At 44.6% G+C, this 21,632-nt stretch overlaps 1 protein-coding gene across 2 annotated transcripts; it reads left to right on the top strand.

The window, feature by feature from the left end:
* The first annotated feature begins 351 nt into the window (after nucleotides 1-351).
* LOC117461579 (uncharacterized) lies at nucleotides 352-21,508 on the top strand. 2 transcript variants are annotated; one of them, XR_011644645.1, is made up of 12 exons: nucleotides 352-717; nucleotides 12,530-12,665; nucleotides 13,827-14,073; nucleotides 14,305-14,581; nucleotides 15,532-15,709; nucleotides 16,751-16,821; nucleotides 16,911-17,091; nucleotides 17,293-17,532; nucleotides 17,645-17,816; nucleotides 17,909-18,051; nucleotides 19,131-19,309; nucleotides 19,755-19,842. XR_011644645.1 is itself a non-coding variant. In XM_034103511.2 (11 exons), exons 1-11 carry the CDS (start codon nucleotides 439-441, stop codon nucleotides 19,910-19,912), a joined length of 2,082 nt encoding a protein of 693 aa, XP_033959402.1. In that variant the 5' UTR covers nucleotides 352-438; the 3' UTR covers nucleotides 19,913-21,508. The 2 variants fall into 2 exon arrangements, 1 of the variants encoding a protein (XP_033959402.1); XM_034103511.2 differs by lacking the exon at nucleotides 19,131-19,309 and having other exon boundaries at nucleotides 19,755-21,508.
* The last annotated feature ends 124 nt before the right edge of the window (nucleotides 21,509-21,632 follow it).

Below are 21,632 nucleotides of genomic sequence, written 5' to 3'. Positions count from 1 at the left end.
GCATACAATTAGAAAGTAAACAAACTTTTAAATAAAAAATAACAAAGACAAATGTTGGCAAATGGCAAAAATGTTCATGTTTTTCTTTGACTTGTTGTAAGGCAAGGCAAGTTTATTTATATAGCACTTTTCAACGCAAGGCAATTCAAAGTGCTTTACAAAAAATGAAAGACATTAAGCATTAAAAAAATAAAAAACAGAATCAACAGAAGAAAGTTGTAGTTTTTGTCTTTCCCGCGTTATCACTCCTACAGCGTCCACTACATGACGTGAAAATTACGTGATGACGTCATTGGGAGACTTCTCGCGACTTTTATGACAGCCAATAGCTACTCTCTCCTTACTATGGAGTTGGTCACACTGCATAATACAGTCGGCTAGCTGAATCGCCCCCCCCCCCACTAGCATTTGTGTGTTTGGCCGGCACTTACAAACAAGATGTATAAGACAGCCAAACGTTGTTTTGTTGTTGGCTGCGTCTATCCGGACAAGACACTGCATTCAATGCCAACTTCGGAAAAAGACAAGAAACTGTGGATGGACTTCATTTACAACGGGAATGTGCCAGAATACCAGAACAAATGTATGGTTGTGTGTTCGAAACATTTTACGGCGGACTTGTTTATTAACTTAAGTCAAGTCAAAAGTGGATTTGGCACCAAACTAAGGCTAAAGACTGGGTCAATTCCAACCATCCGGAACACGAATTCGGAACCTGTAAGTTTTTCCATATTAATATTTGCTATAGGCTAGTTAGCGTGCATGTAGCTTTGCCTTATTGTAGCCTCGACAGGAATCGGTTGAGTGTTTTATAACTTTTTGTAACATTTTATTTTGTAAGCCCAGCACTCTTTGCTTTTATTAAAGTTATCACGCATTTGCTAACATGTTCAGACATAGTGCTGTAACGGCTATAAAGCTACTATAGCCAATAACCATCCAATAACACAAGTAATTACGTCTCCTATTGAGTTCCAGTTGAGTAAAGTTTGAACGATATTGGCAGATTCGGATTTCACGGATCAATAACTCATGAACAAATCGTTGTTCAGACACAAAGTACGTATCCTATGTACCGTGGTAAGGTTGACAACGAACTACAATCACATGTTGATCAAAAAAAGCCAATATGCGCCGTCCTCCGAGCTGGACACATTAAATTGGTCACTTTCAGCAGCCGGAGAAGAAACGATTGGTCAGGGACCGTCTGCAAAGTGCAACTCCGAAAAAAGAGAATACAATAATATTCAATCACTATTATACAGTATATTTCTACCAAACTCACTACACACATCAATAGTCTCCTGGTGGTCAGACTACAGCAGAGAGTTTTGAAGAGTATGGTTTGGAATAATTTTGGGGAAGATTTATAATATATTATAACATACAATGTTACACATTGTATACAGTATGTTATATATAAATTAAGACATGAAACAACTTTTTCATTAGCTATGAAACAGAAAAATGGTCACAATCTTATGAAGGACCCAAATGCAGCACTCGAGAAACCAAGGAGTATTGGTAATGAACTTTATTGGTAATAATACCAGAGCAGAAGGATACCAGCAGAACAGTATCAGCCGGATGAGGTGCAGGCAAACGAACCAGAGGACAGCGGGCAGAAGGTGAGTCAGGGCCGGGTAGAGGGGCAGGGAGCAGGCGAGGCGGTCAACGGAGGTACAGGCAGGGTCAGACAGCAGGCGAGGCAGGATAGTCCAAGGACAGGCAGGATCAGGGATCAGGCAGAGCAGGCAGGTCGGGGACAGGCAGGTCGGAACCAGGTAGGCAATCTGATGACAAACACGTGAAAGACTAGCATGAAGGCAAAGTAGGATCTGGCAACGGGTGTGTGTCTGGTGAGGGGTTAAAGACTGGCAGTGAAGCTAATGGGTGCAGAAGAGAAAGAGAGTTAACAGGTGAGACAGGCGAATGGAAAACTACTGGTGAATGATGGAGCAGACTACATTGAAAAATAAAACATTTCGGGCTTTTCACCTACTGTACAATATTAATGAACAAATCCACAATCTAATGTCAGACATGGAAAACATCATGAACATCTGTGACTACTTTAATCTGTAATTGAAAATATATTTAACATCTTAATTAAGAATATAACAATTTAAAACTATGGACAGGTGATTATTAATCATTACTTCAGTCGCCCAAAATCTTTAGCAAAGCTTTTTTCTGGATTTGTGTTTGTTTTGTACAAAATTCAGCTTTAATTTTGCCGATTCCAAATCACTGGCTGGGCTGGATTCCCCCACATGCTTGTAAGTGCACGACTTCTACTGTGGTTAGGTAGCAGTTCAAACTACAAGCCTTGCCTCCTCAAGTCCTGGTACCTCTGGTAAAAGTGACACAAACTCGCCTCTAGCCTCCTTAGTGAGGGAGGACACACAACACACAACACCACGAGTCTTTCTTTGTATCGGTGCAGCAGGCATTCCGAGGCACTGCGTGTGAAACCGTCTCCCACAGGTTTCACACTGAATCTACATGGGGACAAATACAGCAAAGATATTAAGAACATGTCAAGTGTAGGACACTTGTAAAGCAGGCATATTCATTTATATTTGATAGAGATTATACTTTTTTTTTTATATATATATAAATACTTGTTGTTATTCAGGTTTATCTGTACTGTGCTAACACTTTAACAAATTATAAGAAAAACAAAAGGAAACCTGTAATGCATACAAATATACAAAATGTCATTACTTGTATGTGATTCCTGAAATGTAACTCCAGATGATCGATATATTATATGATCTATATATTATCTACTATTCAGATCATCTCCTGGAGTCTCAGAACAATGCACCATGTAGCCTCGCCCAATCAGCAGCGACAGCAGGGCGGTGCTCAGCTCCACAGAAGGAACAGAAGTCCTCCTTTGAAACTGAAAGAATAACAGGTTCACTTTACAGGAAGCCGTCCATATATTCACTTCATATGTTTTCTACTACCTGATCCTCTGAGAGCTTCTTCTGCCGCGTCTGTTCCTAGATGTAGAAGACATTGTTTTGATGACTGATAACTGGTCATCTACTTCTCGTCCACTCTGAGAAGACATCCTTTGTTGTTTGTCTTCTCCTTCTTTATTGTCTGTGTTCTCATCTGATAACTGGTCATCTACTTCTCGTCCACTCTGAGAAGACATCCTTTGTTGTTTGTCTTCTCCTTCTTTCTTGTCTGTGTCCTCACCTGATAACTGGTCATCTACTTCTCGTCCACTCTGAGAAGACATCCTTTGTTGTTTGTCTTCTCCTTCTTTCTTGTCTGTGTCCTCACCTGATAACTGGTCATCTACTTCTCGTCCACTCTGAGAAGACATCCTTTGTTGTTTATCTTCTGCTTCTTTATTTTCTGTGTCCTCATCTGATAACTGGTCATCTACTTCTCGTCCACTCTGAGAAGACATCCTTTGTTGTTGGTCTTCTCCTTCTTTCTTGTCTGTGTCCTCATCTGATAACTGGTCATCTACTTCTCGTCCACTCTGAGAAGACATCCTTTGTTGTTTGTCTTCTCCTTCTTTCTTGTCTGTGTCCTCATCTGATAACTGGTCATCTACTTCTCGTCCACTCTGAGAAGACATCCTTTGTTGTTTGTCTTCTCCTTCTTTCTTGTCTGTGTCCTCACCTGATAACTGGTCATCTACTTCTCGTCCACTCTGAGAAGACATCCTTTGTTGTTTGTCTTCTCCTTCTTTCTTGTCTGTATCCTCATCTGATAACTGGTCATCTATTTCTCGTCCACTCTGAGAAGACATCCTTTGTTGTTTGTCTTCTCCTTCTTTCTTGTCTGTGTCCTCACCTGATAACTGGTCATCTACTTCTCGTCCACTCTGAGAAGACATCCTTTGTTGTTTGTCTTCTCCTTCTTTCTTGTCTGTGTCCTCATCTGATAACTGGTCATCTACTTCTCGTCCACTCTGAGAAGACATCCTTTGTTGTTTGTCTTCTGCTTCATTCTTGTCTGTGTCCTCACCTGATAACTGGTCATCTACTTCTCGTCCACTCTGAGAAGACATCCTTTGTTGTTTGTCTTCTCCTTCTTTCTTGTCTGTGTCCTCACCTGATAACTGGTCATCTACTTCTCGTCCAATCTGAGAAGACATCCTTTGTTTGTCTTCTCCTTCTTTCTTGTCTGTGTCCTCACCTGATAACTTATTCTGAGTCATGCTCAGAGGCAAGTCCTTTGTCAGACAGTCTTCAGAACATTCCCCTCCAACATCTCTCTCGTTTTCATTTTCCTCCATTACCTGAACTTCCGTCTGCTCTAATGATTGTTGGCGTTTATAGATCAAACCCCTCGATCCTTTCCGATTGTTGGTCCTTACAGCCAATGACGTCGTTTCTTATCATCATGACCAAAAAGCATGATAGCGAGTTCCGACCAAATATATGAAGAATGTCCCGTTTCTCTTTTGGTCATGTGACACTCTTCAGTCCTCGGACCAAAGCTTCCACCAGCCGTTGGCCGTAAGTCCTTCCTCTGGGCCCCGTTTCCTTTGTTAACTCTTCCCATTATTTCCAAATTGCCTCTAACCTAGGAAAAGGAGGACAGGCAAAGCGAAATACTTTTTCTCAATATAAAAAGAGTTCTATTTCGTCCCTACTGACCGCCAGAGGCGGTGCTTTAGCACTGGATATGTCCATCGCGCGCATGCGCAGCTCGAGTACCAATAACAACAAAGTCACCTGTGACCCACGTGATACCGGCTATATCCGCCGGTATTGTCAGAGGATCTGTTCCTTTTCAGCTTCTCGCTGCGCGAGGGTACCGTGGCTACGTTTTCGTAGCCTACAGCGTTCAGGTTTGATCGGAGGGATTTCTCTGCAAACAGCTGGCCGCGTGAAGCTTCGCGACTGACAGTCGGGGATACGGGTCGTTAGACGCGTCCTCCAGGAGCTGCGCCGGCTGTGCAGAGACGCGACAGACAGGTTTGTGTCAGCTTGTTGCTAGTGATGGGTGTGTTTCCACACCCGCTCCCAGCCAAGTTGTCCTAATTACCGTCTGATTGTTTGTGGCTTAGACTTTCTGGTGACGACAGTGTTCCCGCTTCCTCTCCCATAAAGTTGCCCTTATGCTCTTCTGAAAGTTCTGCTTGTGGCGTTGTGCCCGAGCTATCATTAGCATTTGAGTCCCAGCTTTGGCTGCGTCCCTCATTCGATTTAGTATGGAAAGCCAAGAGTGTCATACTTTAAACCCGTTTTTCGTTTAGATGCAGAAAGTAAGGTAAGTACTTTCTATTTCCTAGAAGCTATTATCTGGTCTTAACATTTGTGTTATGACTTGGTCGCTTGGTTGTTAGCAGCAGCCGCTTGGCTAACACCTTGCTGTTGAGCTTAACTATTAACTCAGGGCAGTGCTCCCGCTCCCTGTAGCATAGGGTTTGATTGCAGTAGCGCTAGTTCGTTGTATTACTGCTCCTAGTACTAGACTCCTAGCACTAGGATGATCTGCAGAGAACATCTTCACGGCGAGTGCTGTGTGCTCGGCATGTGCGGTTACTACTGTAACCAGACACGGTTCTATGCGGGCTGTTCTCTTTCTTAGAAGCTAATTATCTGCTCTTAACATTGTGTTCTGACTTGGTTGCTTGATTGTTAGCAGCAGCCGCTTGGCTAACACCTTGCATGTACGGTTAAGCTTCATTATTTAACTCAGCCGGTGAGGGCAGTGCTCTCGCTGCTGCTCCCGGTAAACGCATGGTGTGGTTGCAGTAGCGCTATATCGTGGTATTTACTGCTCCTAGTACTAGACTCCTAGCACTAGGACGATATGCAGAGAACAATCTTCACTGTGTGTGCCGTGTGCTCTGCATGTATGGCCATTAAGGAGGATTTCATCCTCCCAATATTATATTGTCTAGTGGGCAGCCGTTGGCTGATACTTTTAGGCACCGGCCACAGTTACTATTGTAACTAAGATTCTAAGCCGGAGGTACTGGCCATAATTACTACTGTAACTACGGTTCCAAGCTGTGTAAGTACTGGCCATAGTTAATACTGTAACTACGGGGTTAAGCCGTAAGTACTGGCCATAGTTACTACTGTAACTACGGTTCCAAGCCGTGCACGTACTGGCCATAGGCAATACCGTAACTACGGCTCTATGCCGTGTAAGTACTGGCCATAGTTACTACTGTAACTACGGTTCTAAACCATGCAAGTACTGGCCAGATTTACTACTGTAACTACGGCTCTATGCCGTGTAAGTATTGGCCAGAGTTACTACTGTAACTACGGCTCTATGCTGTGTAAGTATCCAAGCCGTGCAAGTACTGGCCAGAGTTACGACTGTAACTACGGTTCTAAGCCGTGTAAGTACTGGCCATAGTTACTACTGTAACTACGGTTAGATGCCGTGTGAGCCCTGGCCATGGTTACTGCTGTAACTACGGCTCTGTGCTATTCTATGCTTTAGAAGCTAGTTATCTGGTCTTAAACATGTGTTATTTTACTTGATCTCGCTTGATCGTTAGCAGCAGCCGCTCGGCTAACGTCTTGCGTATACTGTTAGCTTCTTTATTTTACCCAGCTAGGTGAAGGCAGTGCTCTCGCTCCCGCTCCCTCTACCGGTAATGCGGATGTAGCTACATCCCTTTTTCTGTTCGGCGAGTAGTAGCACCGCTCTACTCTTCCCGTTCAGCAGGTAGCCGGTGAAGGCTGTGTTCCCGCACCCGCTCCCGGTTACACTGCATCTGGCGTTCGACTCTAACTTAACCAGTGAAGGCAGTTCTCGCCCCCACTCCTGGTAGACGCCAAACGGCCTCGTTTTTCCGTTAAGCAGGTAGCCGGTGAAGGCTGTGTTCCCGCACCCGCTCCCGGTTACATTGCATCTGGCATTCGTCTCTAACTCAACCAGTGAAGGCAGTTCTCGCCCCCGCTCCTGGTAGACGCCAAACCGCCTTGTTTCTCCGTTAAGCAGGTAGCCGGTGAAGGCTGTGTTCCCGCACCCGCTCCCGGTTACACTGCATCTGGCATTCGTCTCTAACTCAACCAGTGAAGGCAGTTCTCGCCCCTGCTCCTGGTAGACGCCAAACTGCCTTGTTTTTCTGTTAAGCAGGTAGCTGGTGAAGGCTGTGTTCCCGCTCCCGGTTACACTGCATCTGGCATTCGTCTCTAACTCAACCAGTGAAGGCAGTTCTCGCCCCCGCTCCTGGTAGACGCCAAACTGCCTTGTTTTTCTGTTCAGCAGGTAGCTGGTGAAGGCTGTGTTCCCGCACCCGCTCCCGGTTACACTGCATCTGGCATTCGTCTCTAACTCAACCAGTGAAGGCAGTTCTTGCCCCCGCTCCTGGTAGACGCCAAACTGCCTTGTTTTTTCTGTTAAGCAGGTAGCTGGTGAAGGCTGTGTTCCCGCACCCGCTCCCGGTTACGCTGCATCTGGCATTCTTCTCTAAACTCAACCAGTGAAGGCAGTGTTCTCGCCCCCGCTCCTGGTAGACGCTAATCTGCCTTGTTTATTCTGTTAAGCAGGTAGCTGGTGAAGGCTGTGTTCCTGCACCCGCTCCCGGTTACGCTGCATCTGGCATTCGTCTTAATTTAACCAGTGAAGGCAGTGTTCTCGCCCCCGCTCCTGGTAGACGCTAAACTGCCTGGTTCCGTTAAGCAGGTAGCTGGTGAAGGCTGTGTTCCCGCACCCGCTCCCGGTTACGCTGCATCTGGCACTTGCCTCTAGCTCAGCCAGTGAAGGCAGTGTTTTCGCCCCCGCTCTTGGTAAACTGCCTTATTTACTAATCCAGCTAGGTGAAGGCAGTGATCTCGCTCCCGCTCCCTCTGCCGTAACGTGGGTGTAATTACATCCCTCTTTCTGTTCGGCGAGTAGCAGCAACGCTCTACTCTTTCCATTAAGCAGGTAGCTGGTGAAGGCTGTGTTCCCGCACCCGCTCCTGGCTACGCTGCATCTGGCTACCTACAGAATGGTTCATTCATGTAGCGCCTGTAGGGTTTCTCTTGAGCCCGAGGACGGCCACGACCGCTGCCCCTCCTGCCTCGGCCGCTTCTGGCGGTCAGTGAGGACGAAATTCGAGCATCTGAGGGAGGTTCTCACGGTAAACGCCTGCATGAGCTGTAGCTGCATGCCTCGGGTGCTCAGAGTGGCTCGAATCACTGAGTGGAACGTCTGGCAGCAGCCAACAGACACCTCTCCTTGTCACGTACTCCTCCAGATCAATTCGGCCGTTCCCGGCGACTTGAGGGAGCGATGGCTTTGTGTGCTCCCCCCCAATAGAAGGACTAGAAATAGGCTGTCCTCTAAAGTGGATCGGCTAGCTGCCGATAGGGGCATGATGAAGTCGCCTCTTGGCCCTTCAGCCTGGGCCCGGTGTAGGGGCTGCTAGCGCCCCTCCTTCGGTTGGCACCCCTCCTTCGGCTGACGCACCTCCTCCGGTTGACGGAGAGTCCTCCGTCGCGTACCAGTCGAGCCAGGGGAGCTGTTTAGATCAGCTGCCCTGGAGGCACTGGAGTGTGCCGCCAAAGCTAGGCAGACCAGGCAGCAGCACTCGGGTCCTCGCAGACCTGTGCCCACTCCCAGCAGGCCCAGGGGCCGCTCTAGCAGCCGCACTCAGCCGCTGGATTACAGGGGTGGTCTGCAGAGGTCTTAGCGGCCCACTCAACCGCCTCCCAATGACTTTCGTGCCCCATGTCACCCGCCTTCCAGGCGGCCTCGTGCCCCAAAGCCTTACCGGAACCCCCCCAAGAGGCTCCAGGGTCCGGGGGGCTGGGCTCTGAAATCCCGGGGGTGGTCGGCGGCTGCTTTCCCAGCAGCAGCTCAGTTTCTGGGCAGTCTGTACTTCCGTCCCTTGGGTGGTTTTCACCTTAACCCAGGGGTACGGTCCGCAGCTCCGGCCCCTAGCCTTCGGCTGGGTCTAATTGACAGTCGTCAGCGATCCGGCAGGGGCCCTACCTCTGGGCCAAGAGTTGTCCGTCCTTTTGTCCAAGGACGGAATCAACCCAGTAAGACCCTCTGCTTAGCCAGGGGGTTCTACTCGGCATACTTTCTCGTGAGCAAGAAAGTCGGCGGATTTCGCCCGATCTTGGACCTCAGAGGAATCAACAGATTCCTGAAGGTGCTGCCATTCTATATGCTGACTACTGCATACGCACAGGTAGAGTGGTTCCCAACCGAGGGATTCCTACTTCCACGTGGGCCGGGCAAGAGGGTGCCTTATATTCAGTTCCTCCGGCCCTTGGGCAGACTGGCAGCTGCCTCGGCCGCTGGGCCCTTAGGCCCGCTGTCGTTGTGCCCCATGCAGATGTGGCTGAACAGCCTTCACTGGGACGCCAAGTGGCACGGGCACAGTGAAGTCAGGGTGTCACAGCATTGCTCCACTCTCCGTCACGCTGGAGGGGCAAGGCCTATCTCTGGTAGGCGTGCCCATGGGCGCCATCCCATCCCGCCAGGAGACCATCACCATAGGTGCATGTCTCTCAGGGTGGGGTGCAGTGTGGCAGGGCAGGACCGTTCAGGGTCAGTGGTCTGCCCAGCAGAGTGCGCGCCGGGTCAACGTGCTTCGGGCCATGCAGCTTGCACTCACGCACTTTCTACCCCAACTGGGGGGCAAGAATGTGCGTGTTCCTTGGGGACAGCATGTACATTGTTGCTTAGACAACAGTCCCTTCTAGATAGTGGACGTTCTCACTCCACTCTGAATTTATGTGGCTGCGATTCTGCCCAACATGTTCGGGTCGACGGCGCCACGGCGGGGTGCCACAGGTCGGTGTGCCACAGGTCGGTGTCCCTCTTTATGAGAGGGGCTTTACGGCAGCATCCCCCTTGCACCCCGAGGGCTCCGGCTTGGGACCTGCCCTTGCTGCCGGATGCCCTATCACCTCCTCCCTTCGAGCCCCTGGCCCAGGTGGGGCTTAGGTGGCTGCCCACAAAGGCAGCATTTCTGCTTGCCATAGCCTCAGGGAAGCGAGTCGGGGAGTTGCATGTCCTCTCCATAAACAATACATGCCCGAGGTGGGACTCTCATGCGTTGCCCTTTGGGCAAATGTGGCATTCCCGCCCGGGGTCCTTCCACAAACTCACTTCAATCAGCCTGCCCAGCTGGCACGCTTTGACATTCAGGAGTACGGCACATCGAAGTTGCTGTGCCCGAGGGGTGCCCAAAGGGCGTATATCAAGGCTACTGCCTGTATACGGCAGGAGGAGCAACTCTTGAGTTTGCCCTGGCGGCACTAAAGGAGGTTAGGCCCTCTAACCAGTGGCTTCCCCACTGGGTTGTCGATACCATCTCACAGGCTTACGGGGCCAGTGGCCGCCCCCTGCCACCAGGCTGAGATGCCACTCTACAAGGAGCATCTCAACATATTGGGCTGCCCTGAGAGGGGTGCCCCTGGAGACCATCTGCGCCGCGGCGTCGTGGGCGTCTTCTGGCACATTCTCCAGTTGTCATCAGGTCAATGTCGCCACTCCCCATTCTTTGGGCGTGGTCCTTTTGCCGAGCTCCGCTGCTTCCAGTGGTGAGCAAGGGCTTGGATTCTTCATGACATTGTTGGTATAGGTCATCCAGTGCTAAAGCACCGCCTCTGGCGGTCAGTAGGGACGAAATAGAACGATAGTTACGGCTGTAACTACGGTTCTATGAGTCCCGGATGACCGCCAGAGTTCCCTGTCACTCAGAATTCTTGTGTGCTCGCGAGAAGATTCGGGGAACAGATCCTCTGACAATACCGGCGGATATAGCCGGTGTCACGTGGGTCACAGGTGACTTTGTTGTTATTGGTACTCGAGCTGCGCATGCGCGCGATGGACATATCCAGTGCTAAAGCACCGCCTCTGGCGGTCATCCGGGACTCATAGAACCGTAGTTACAGCCGTAACTATCGTTTGAAGTAAACTTTTTAGAAGCACATATAAGAAAAAACTGTGGCTTAATATGTAACACTAAGTTGGGTTTTTGTTTTGGTTTGCAAAACTAGTCATTTGTCATTTTAATATGTGTAATATTACATCACAGGAACAAATAACATTTGTTTGTAGTTTTAATTCAGTAACATTTCAGTTGATCAAATACTAACAAGATGAGCTCAAACGTAATTGTCTAAACAGGGATATATAAGCATAGCTTAAATGACTGTTCGTAACTTCAATGAAAAGACAATAAAATAAAAATAATACTTACATATAACCTTGGAACAGGAGTGGAGGTATGTTTTCCAAGAAGTCCCAGCGCATTAAGTACTGAAAGTGTTATATTTAGGCCAAATGCGTCCTCTGTGTCAGTAGCAAATGTCTATCCTCATAGTTTGCTGTGCGCACTGAAAAACGGCATGATCCATGCATGCTTCAAGGCCAGTGATTGGCTGGAGGCTTGATTGCTCTGCATCCTTCATTTGATTTGTTTAAACTCTTCACCCTTTGGCATGGACCAATCTTTTTTCTTTTTAAGTGTGGCAGCTGATCTTTAGAGGCTAAATAAAAAGTAAAGTATATTATCGTGTACATCACCTGCACCTGAAGATGTTTTCACGATTTCGCTTCATTTCTAGTCCTAAATCCTAGTCCTAATGTCTTGCACTAAGAAGTACCAATTTATGTTTCTTGTTGATTGTGTTTTTTATATATATTTATTACTTACTTTTATACCCTTGTTTACCAAGAACTTTCTTAATTTGTTTATATATATATTGTTTTTGTTCAGGCTGTGGGACTGTAAGCAACGGTATTTCAATGTTTCTGTATGTATAACACATGTGGAACATTTGACACTAAAGTTGACTTTAACTTCAACTTTGGCTAAATCTGTAATAAACATTTAGTTTTGTTCACAAAAATATTTATACAAATGTATCGGTGGAGTATAACAAACAGGAGACTATACCGATTGTAAGTCGCTTTGGATGAAAGCGTCAGCTAAATGTAATGTAATGCAATATTAATGTGTGTAGTGAGTTTGGTAGTAATAAACTGTATAATAGTAAAGTTATTGAAGATGATGCCGTATTTATTGAAGATTTTACACTATAAATCTTCCCCAAAATTATTCAAAAGCACATTTTTCCAAACTCTCTGCTGTAGTCTGACCACCCGGAGACTATTGATGTGTGTAGTGAGTTTGGTAGTAATAAGCTGTATAATAGGGATTGAATATTATTGTATTCTCTTTTTTCGGAGTTGCCCTTTGCAGACGGTCCCTGAGCACTCGTTTCTTCTCCGGCTGCAGATAGAGACCAATGTAATGTGTCCAGTTTGGAGGACAGCACGTACAGTATTGGCTTTTTTTTTTATCAACATGTGATTGTAGTTCGTTGTCAACCTTACCACGGTACATAGGAGACGTACTTTGTGTCTGAACAACGTTTTGTTCATGAATTATTGATCCGTGAAATCTGAATCTGCCAATATCGTTCTAACTTTACTCAACTTTGAGTTCCGAGTAACCCAGCTCTCTATTGCTCAAATCTGTTTTTGTAGCGCTATCTTTTATAACGTTTTGGGATTTCAGACTATAATTATTCAAATACAATTTTCTTATCCTGAATATAACTCTGTTTGTTCTATACAGGCCAGCACATCAGAAGATATCAGCCATATACCTCGTATAAAGGTGGATGCTGCCTGTCAGACTGACCCCCCACCGCAGCGTTCTGTTAGGACACAGCTTTCCTGGAGGACTCTCCGTACTCCCTCTCGAAGTATAGGTAAGAAGCCCGTTTTACAAATGTTTTTGTGTGCTTGTCAGTGGCGTTTTTATATGTACAAAAGTGGTGGGGCACAAAAAACGTAGATGTCTATAGCTTCTGCAGAGAGGTTCATGGCTGGTGAGGCACTGGCTCTGACTCTTCAGGTTTACAAATATAATATTTTGGACCTAAATCAAAATATAATATTATTTTCAAAAGCTTTTTTTGTCTGATGCTTCAATTCATTTTAAACAGACAGTTCAACAAAAGGATACCCAAAACATGTAATTTTATCATTTAAATATTGATTTCAATAAAATTGCAGTCTTACCTTGACTTGAAGATGAAGTCCATTTGCCTATCCTTCTGGACAAAAATCTCTATTACTTTTTTTGTAAAAGTCCTCCTTATCTTCTTGTAGTTTCAAAAGTCTATCATAAATCTAATCTAATCAATAGATTTATGATTCGAAAATGATAAAAGTAGGGTAGACATGTGGATATTATCCGGCTGAACAAAAGGTGCATTTATCTAACAGCTACGTTTCCCACAGATCTTATTTTGAGCTATTTTCTAAAATCCTATGGAGAAATCTCATTGCTTTTTTGTGGAGGGAAGCCATGCGCAGCTTACTTCCTGGTTTTAGGACGCCTCACTGCAGCTCTCTCGTCTCCTCTTCACACACCACACTTTTCGCGGCACACGTACTTACAGCCAATCAGCTCTGCATTATGTGAGATGACGTATGGTGGGGATGGCAGCTCTATGCCCCTCTGGTCATTCTTTTTTTGCCACACACATTAAATAGGACAATACTCTGAGCATGCGCATTGTAGTTTTTACAGTCACCGTTCACTTAGACAGTCAGAGGGAGGGGCAGGGTCAGGTTTTGTCCCACATGGCTCTAAACAGCTCAATAGGCACACACTGTAGACACTAATTAGAAGAACACAGACTAAAACAGCAATGTACAGACAAATCAGATGATTAAACATGATCTTACAATATATTGTATATATTTTTTAATTTATTTTTTGCATTTTTTTGTAATCATTATTGTTAATACTTTCTGCTGACTTTCTGCCCCACCTGCCCCTAATGACCAGTCGCCACTGGTGCTTGTACATATTGTTTATTAGTTTTATCTTGTTTTTTGTGGGAAATACCATTGTGTTACAGCTGTCCAGGCTCAAGCTTCCCACAGAAACGTTGGTGTAGGCACGAAAACTTTTCCGTTGGAAGCACCCCTGCCAGATTTACCACCCGACCCCATAGAGAGACCATCAGAAAGGTCCAGTGTAGACTCTGAGGAGGAAGACGAGGATCCATTTGAGGGAATCCCTACTATGGAGATTGATGACTCGCAGGATCCTACCTATGATCCAACAGAGTCAATAGCAGATGACACAGAAACAACAGACATGTTGTGAGTTCCTAAAATATCCCTATGGGTCTATGTATTGTGTTTTTGTTGTACATCATTCCAAGATTGCTAGGGAAACACAAAACAGCTCTAAAGCAATACAAGTCCACAACACCAAACACTTTGAGACTTAACGGTCTAACCCTTAAAAAATGTCAAGTATACATTTCTGTAGACGACATACATCATTTACATTTCTGTGTGATGGCTAATAACATCTCTTTTTTATTTCAGAGTTCAAGCACCAAAACCCCCCCATAAGATCAACACATACATAGTGTATGAGACCTGCCTCATGGAGCTCTTTGAAGTGTGTCCTGTGTGCAGGCGTGTGTGTGACGTACAAACCACAAAGATGGGCACTTTCATATCAGTGCAGCAGCTCTGCCCCCATTGTCAGTTTGCGAGACATTGGAATAGCCAGCCTATTCTGGGGAGTACTCCAGCTGGAAACCTGCAGCTATCAGCTGCAACGTACGTCAACGGGCTATCTTTCTACAAACTTGGAAAGGTAAATGAACGGCAGCTTGGCTAATGGTTGGAAATACATAATGTTGTTGAATAAGAAGAAGAGAGAGAAGAGGTGTGAATGGGTCCCCTCAGAGTAAGCACCCATGCTGACATGTTCCAGGGTCCGCTCAGAGTAAGCACCCATGCTGACATGTTCCAGGGTCCGCTCAGAGTAAGCACCCATGCTGACATGTTCCAGGGTCCGCTCAGAGTAAGCACCCATGCTGACATGTTCCAGGGTCCGCTCAGAGTAAGCACCCATGCTGACATGTTCCAGGGTCCGCTCAGAGTAAGCACCCATGCTGACATGTTCCAGGGTCCGCTCAGAGTAAGCACCCATGCTGACATGTTCCAGGGTCCGCTCAGAGTAAGCACCCATGCTGACATGTTCCAGGGTCCGCTCAGAGTAAGCACCCATGCTGACATGTTCCAGGGTCCGCTCAGAGTAAGCACCCATGCTGACATGTTCCAGGGTCCGCTCAGAGTAAGCACCCATGCTGACATGTTCCAGGGTCCCCTCAGAGTAAGCACCCATGCTGACATGTTCCAGGGTCCCCTCAGAGTAAGCACCCATGCTGACATGTTCCAGGGTCCCCTCAGAGTAAGCACCCATGCTGACATGTTCCAGGGTCCGCTCAGAGTAAGCACCCATGCTGACATGTTCCAGGGTCCCCTCAGAGTAAGCACCCATGCTGACATGTTCCAGGGTCCCCTCAGAGTAAGCACCCATGCTGACATGTTCCAGGGTCCCCTCAATGACTGTTTGTAGCCACTAATCTTTTTCATATCCCCCTCTCGTTGCTTTGTCACCATTGCTAAGAGTGCGTGAGCGTATTTCTATTACGCTTTGTGTGATATATAAGCTATAGGTGTTGTTATTGGTTGAATATGCACTAATTGTGTTGAATCTACTATTTTAGATCAACATGTATTCTCTTAAACCACCATTAGGTCTTCAAAGCAATGAACATGCAGCTCTTCAAATACAACACCTTTCGAAGGCATGCCAGGATGTTCATCGAGCCAGCGGTCGTATCTTACTGGAAAACCTCACAGGAAGACATGCTGCGGAAGCTCCGTGAAGAGGATAAGGTGCTCGTTGGTGGAGATATGAAGGCTGTCTCTCCAGGTATGTCATATTTATATATTATTTACATTTCAGAAAGGGGTTGGATTATGTGGGATTGTTAAATTGACAGTGCATGAAAAACATATGTGACCTGCTCTATCAAAATCTGTCGCATTGACCGAAGACACATTTTGAGTTGTATACACTGCTGGAAAGAGGAGATTCCTAGCGTTCTAATGATATCAGGATTGTTGTTGTACTCCAAATATTAAGCGAAATATGTCACATTATATAACGACTGTTACAGTCATCATTTTGAGAAAAAGGCCTTCAAAGTTTGAAGATATTTTCGTTTGGAGGAGGAGTGTGTGTGTGTGTGTGTGTGTGTGTGTGTGTGTGTGTGTGTGTGTGTGTGTGTGTGTGTGTGTGTGTGTGTGTGTGTGTGTGTGTGTGTGTGTGTGTGTGTGTGTGTGTGTGTGTGTGTGTGTGTGTGTGTGTGTGTGTAATTTTGCATTTGTGTGTATTGTTTGTTTCCCGTGGAAAACCCTCACGAGAAACACCGGCTGTTGTTTTGCCTGCTGTGGCGTTAAGCTACTCCGTTCTCCGCTTGTAATTATGCCGAAGCTTCAAAGCTATATTTATCATCTGAATTTGCCGAAACAAGTTTAATATTCTGAAAGCCAAGACTTTGTTTATTTGAAAACAGATGAAAACAAACTGTAACGGACCCTGCGGTGTTATCTATGATTACTCGACTTACATTCATAATGTCAGCCGGAGGGAGGGGGGCGGCGCTGCGGAAGAGCAGAGTGCGAGTGAGAGGTGCCTGTCTTCGTCCCTTTACAAGCTTCAAACATGTATCTATCGTGTGATTTTGGAAATAAAAGCTTCATATTCTGAAAGCCAAGACTTTGTTTATTTAAAATCAAACAAAACACCCGAACCCTGAAAAAATAGTTTTTTACGTAAATCCACGTTTATTCTGAAATGAGCCGTTGAGACTTCCGACTGATTTCGATAGAGCGGGTCACATGTGCTAAAACACTTCAATCAATAATACAAATGCACCCGATGTAAAGATTGTAAAACATCTTTTCACAGGCACAAAGTTTGGCAGCTACACTTTGATGGACCTCAAGAACAACAAAGTGGTTGACCTGCAGTTGGTTCAGGTAAGTTGGATGAAATGACGTTTTGAGTGAGGTGTTCTTTCTGCACTGTTTTGCATGTCTTCATTAAAATGCACAATGTGTCATGGCAGAGCAATGAGGCTGGCGGAAGCACGCACATGGAGAGAGAGGGCCTGAAAAGGAGCCTGGAGTGGCTGAAGGAACGTGGTGTGACTCCCGACTGTATTGTCACAGACCGACATCGACACATTCAGGAGTTCCTCAGGGAAAGCAGCGTCACCCAGCTCTATGATGTCGGGCACATAGAGAAAGGTCTCTCATGATACAAACAAAGATACAGCTTTGTCTCAAAGAAAATGCTGATATCATCATTTGTTCTCTAACGTTTATTGTAATGCAATGACACAATTTAAATTAATTAACACATTTATTTAGACATAAACCCTACGATCACAGAAATGAAATAATATTTTGAGTCAATGTGTATTAACGACATGTTCATTGTATTTTTAGGGATTTCTAAACAACTGCTCAAGGCTGCAAAGAAGAGGGACTGCGAGCAGCTTCGAGCGTGGTTGAAGAGTATCAGAAAGCATATATACTGGACTGCAGCCACTTCCACCACCGGGCCTGAGAGAGTGGCCAAATGGACGTCCATCCTGAACCACGTGCAGGGTCATGAGGACCCCCTGTTCCCCAAAGGCCTTCATCCCCTGCCCGTAACCAGGGATAAAGGACAATGGCTGGCAGCAGGTATGTGCTTCACGTTCCTCTTTCAATAGAGAGTTGTTGTCAGACACACCATGAACATTTCAAATATACATAATAACAGTAATAAATATAACTTTGATTTTCTAATTCTTAGGAACGCAGGCCTTTCACAAGCTGGAGAAAGTGCTCTCAAACGAGAGGGTTTTGAATGATGTGGAGAAACTCAGCCCCCACCACCAGACTTCACCTTTGAAGGCCTTCCACAGCGCCATCCTACGCTTTGCCCCACAACATGTCGTGTTTCCATTTCTTGGAATGTTGTGCAGGTAAAATAAACCATAGTTACTTATAATTAATGACAATTTGTACATCCTTTGCTATTATTTACATTTCTTTGTTCTCATTACGGAAATGAAAGACTGTACTTGGCAGCCATACACTATAATGAAAGGGCTGAACGCCCCACTTCATCCACTGGAGACCCTCCGTATGAACTGCAGACCCCAGAGGCCAGGGAGGGAGAGTGCAGAGCAAAAGCTGTAAAGACTGACCCCACATTCCGTAAGTGTTCAAATTATTTATTATTATTATACAACTATTTACACAACAAGATTGGATATTTTACATTTCAAAACAAACTACAGTATTACAACAACAATGGTAGATAAATGCGGAAGTAAATGAGTAGACTTGCATAGAAAATAGGGCTGCACGATATTGGAAGAAACGGACATCACGATATTTTCTTCCCCTGCGATATGAAAAAATACAGGAATGGAAGAAAAGACCGTTTTTTTTGTCCGCAAACCATCCTTTCTTGAACTTTAATGCTTTACAATTGGTATTTTTTTAACAATATTTAACCGGATGAAGGATTTTAGTCACGGACGTCTGGATCTTAAGTTATCAGAGCAACAAGCTGAGCTAGCTCGGTTACCCTGCTGTGATCTGATCAAGAATGGTTGTGATTGGTGGTTTGCTGTGCATGCAGAGCCTGTCACTCACTCAAGTGCCATGAGAGCTGCGCGAGTTTTCCTTTTGTAGCAAGCAGCAAAAGAATTGTAACATGACGTGTTTGAGTTCATTTGCCTACTTAATATCGCATGTCCTAACATTTAAAAAAAAAAAATTATATTTAAAAAAATTCAATAAAAAATGTCAATGTCCGCGATGTCAATATCGCGCATGCGCATAACGTGATTTTCGTCGCGACACGATATATCGTGCAGCCCTAATATAAAATAGGGCACAAGCACACGTAAATAAAAATCAAAGATGTATGTACACTAGGGATGTAACGATACCAAAAACTCACCGGTACGATAATATCGCGATAACAAGTCCACGGTACGGTATTTATCACGATATTGAATAATAAAAAAATATTCAATTTTCTTTTTTTCAATAAAACATTTTTTTACTCGAAAAAAAATTCTTTATTACATAATAAATCTGATTTGTACAGCATTTTAGTAGGATAGCAGTATTTTAAAGTGTCAAGAACAAAGTGACAGTAACAGACTGTACCTATAGTACTACCAAACAAAGTAGGCATTTTCTTTGTGCCACTGCATCTCACAAATAAACAAGGACATTTAATAATCAGACCCTGCAATCAAATAAATCAAGTTTCACTTTAGTTTTAAGTAACTCCGTGACGCCGTTGGGGAGCAAATCAGCGATGTAAACGGTGACGTCATGACGCAGCAGCGGCAGCACCAGTCGGGCTCTGGGCGGTGTGAACAGAGCGGGAGCAGAAAAGGGAAACCGGAGCTGAACCAGAAGGCTCCAGCTCGGAGCTAGAAAGGGAAAAGCGCTGGTGTGTAAATGCAGCCCTGTAAATACGATGTCCTTTTGTGTTCTGTTGTTTTATGTTCATGTTGTAACCTACTTGCTGCCATGTTGGACAGGTCTCTCTTGATGGCACCACCTGGTTAAATAAAGGTTTAAAACAAAAAGATCGCGGTAGACTTTGTCAGTCTCACGACGGTATTGGGACGTTTATTTACCGCGATATTCGGTATATCGTTACATCCCTAATGTACACCTATGGTAAATAAATAGGTTGCAGTATTTAAAAAAGTAGGTAAACATATACAACTGTTAAAGGTGCCAGTAATGTTGACATTCATACCGTTTCAAATAAAGTATGTATTGCAGAAACAGCACAAAAGAATATAAATGTAGAAATAACTTTCAGTCTGTCTTTTCACATGCATATAACAATCTAAACCAAACATTTGTTTTTTTTAAATAATGCACAGGTTACGTTGACAACTTAATGGACCTCATCTTTGATCAAGTCTTTGTGGACCCGGCCCCATTCACAGAGGAGGTTCTGAAGATCCCCGTCCCAGAGGACCTGACAGGGAGGAGGTCGGCACAAAATATGCTACGCGGCTCAATTTTGACAGCATTCTGAACCCGGACGTTTTGGGATCAAGACACTCCCTGAGGACAACGCAGATGCATGACTACTCTGATCCTGGGCCAGCTCACTAAACCTCCGGAGGCTAGACACCTGTGACGCCTGGAAGAATTCCAAAGGATGTTTAGTCAAAAGCCTCTGTCACGTGTGTGAAATGTATGTATAGTTACTTTGTTATGGGTTCAGTGAAGCGTTTGTTTTTCCGATAAAGTTTTGGAAATTTGTATAAAATGTGTCATGATTATTCATGTCTGATGGATATGCTGAAGGTTGTGTGGATACTTTTTAGTCAACACTATGGGGTGCCATTGCCGTGTAGTATATAATATAATATAGTAATGCCATGTACAATGACAGAATGAAAAGAAATATTGCATAAAACATTATACACCAGTATTTATTTTCATGAACAATATTACCATAAGTTTTACAAATGAATTCATACAACAACAAAAACACTCACTGCTGTATGTGCCTCATCTATAGTCGCTCATATTCAGCCCTGCATCTGTCTTGGCACCTCGTGTGATAAACAAATATTGAATGTCATGCCATGTGGAAAATATATATTCTCTAAAACAGACAACTTAGTTACGCTCTCTAAAATATAACCTGTGGTCTCTGCACATGCTCAGGTTCAGCAGGCGGTGTAGAGCAACTTCCACATTTCCACCTGTATGGAAGCTGAGACACAGGGGCAGGAAACCAATCAGACAGGAGGGACAACACAGAGACAGGAAGCAGACATGAATTAGGAACCCTACACACATGACGTGTCTGGGCTGTTACTTTGAAGATATGTTTACATTTAGTCAGATTGAATACCTGATTATGACTTCTTTACTGAATGTTTTAATGTAGACTTGACAAGTAAACATGGTCTGGCCATCAGTCTCGTTATGTGTCCTGATTGTGTCCAATGTTGTCAAACAAGGAGATAAAAATAGGATGGAGGGATCTCAGCGACCGACAGAGGGCGAAAGACAGACCACGAGGAGGTAACAGCAGCTCCCCTCTCACCAAAGATTATCTATACTGAGGGACCTCTCACTCTGTAAATCCTTCCTGGTACAGAAATGGTCGTCAAATTGATCAAATGTAACATCTATAAAAAAATGATGGATTACAATGATTATAAAAGAGAGAACAAGCAGTGAATTTGAACAATATGACTGAAAAATGTCTGTTGTTGCCCATGCTGTTTAATTTAGATGATATTACAGTTTGTTTCCACACATATGCAAGTATTTGTATGCATTTTTGGAATAAAATACACACGAGCTATATAATTAAGGAGTACAATTCAGCGGCTCTTATTTCATCTTATTACTTTGTTTTGCTTTCACAGCAGCATGTTAACAAGGCAAAGCAAGAGTTAAAATATGACACAACAACAAATATGAATGGTATATCTATATATAGCCTACATATAATGCAGTATAGAGTATGTAAAGAATGCGCAATATGGAAAAGTTCAATAAGTAAGAACACTTTATATGGGCACAAATGTTGATTGTATGTATATATATATATGTATACATATTTGTATTTTGTATTCCTCGGGATTGTGGGAAACGGTATTTCGACCTCTGTCTGTACACAAACTGAAAGATTGACAATAAAGTTGACTTTGTGTTGACTTTTGATTTGAGTACTACCAACAAAATGATATATTCTATTCAATTCTTAAAGTGGGCAAAGTAGCTGCAGTTTT

The sequence above is a fragment of the Pseudochaenichthys georgianus genome, chromosome 16, assembly GCF_902827115.2.
Source record: "Pseudochaenichthys georgianus chromosome 16, fPseGeo1.2, whole genome shotgun sequence".
NCBI lineage: Eukaryota > Metazoa > Chordata > Actinopteri > Perciformes > Channichthyidae > Pseudochaenichthys > Pseudochaenichthys georgianus.
This window is presented reverse-complemented; position numbering and strand designations above follow the sequence as displayed.

Bases quoted from the DNA above. Each gene is read 5' to 3' on its own strand.
- LOC117461579 (XM_034103511.2), top strand. From the start codon at position 439: ATGTATAAGACAGCCAAACGTTGTTTTGTTGTTGGCTGCGTCTATCCG. The intron at 15,710-16,750 runs GTATGTCATATT...ATCTTTTCACAG, and splicing joins TATGAAGGCTGTCTCTCCAG to GCACAAAGTTTGGCAGCTAC. The intron at 17,817-17,908 runs GTAAAATAAACC...CGGAAATGAAAG, and splicing joins TTTCTTGGAATGTTGTGCAG to ACTGTACTTGGCAGCCATAC.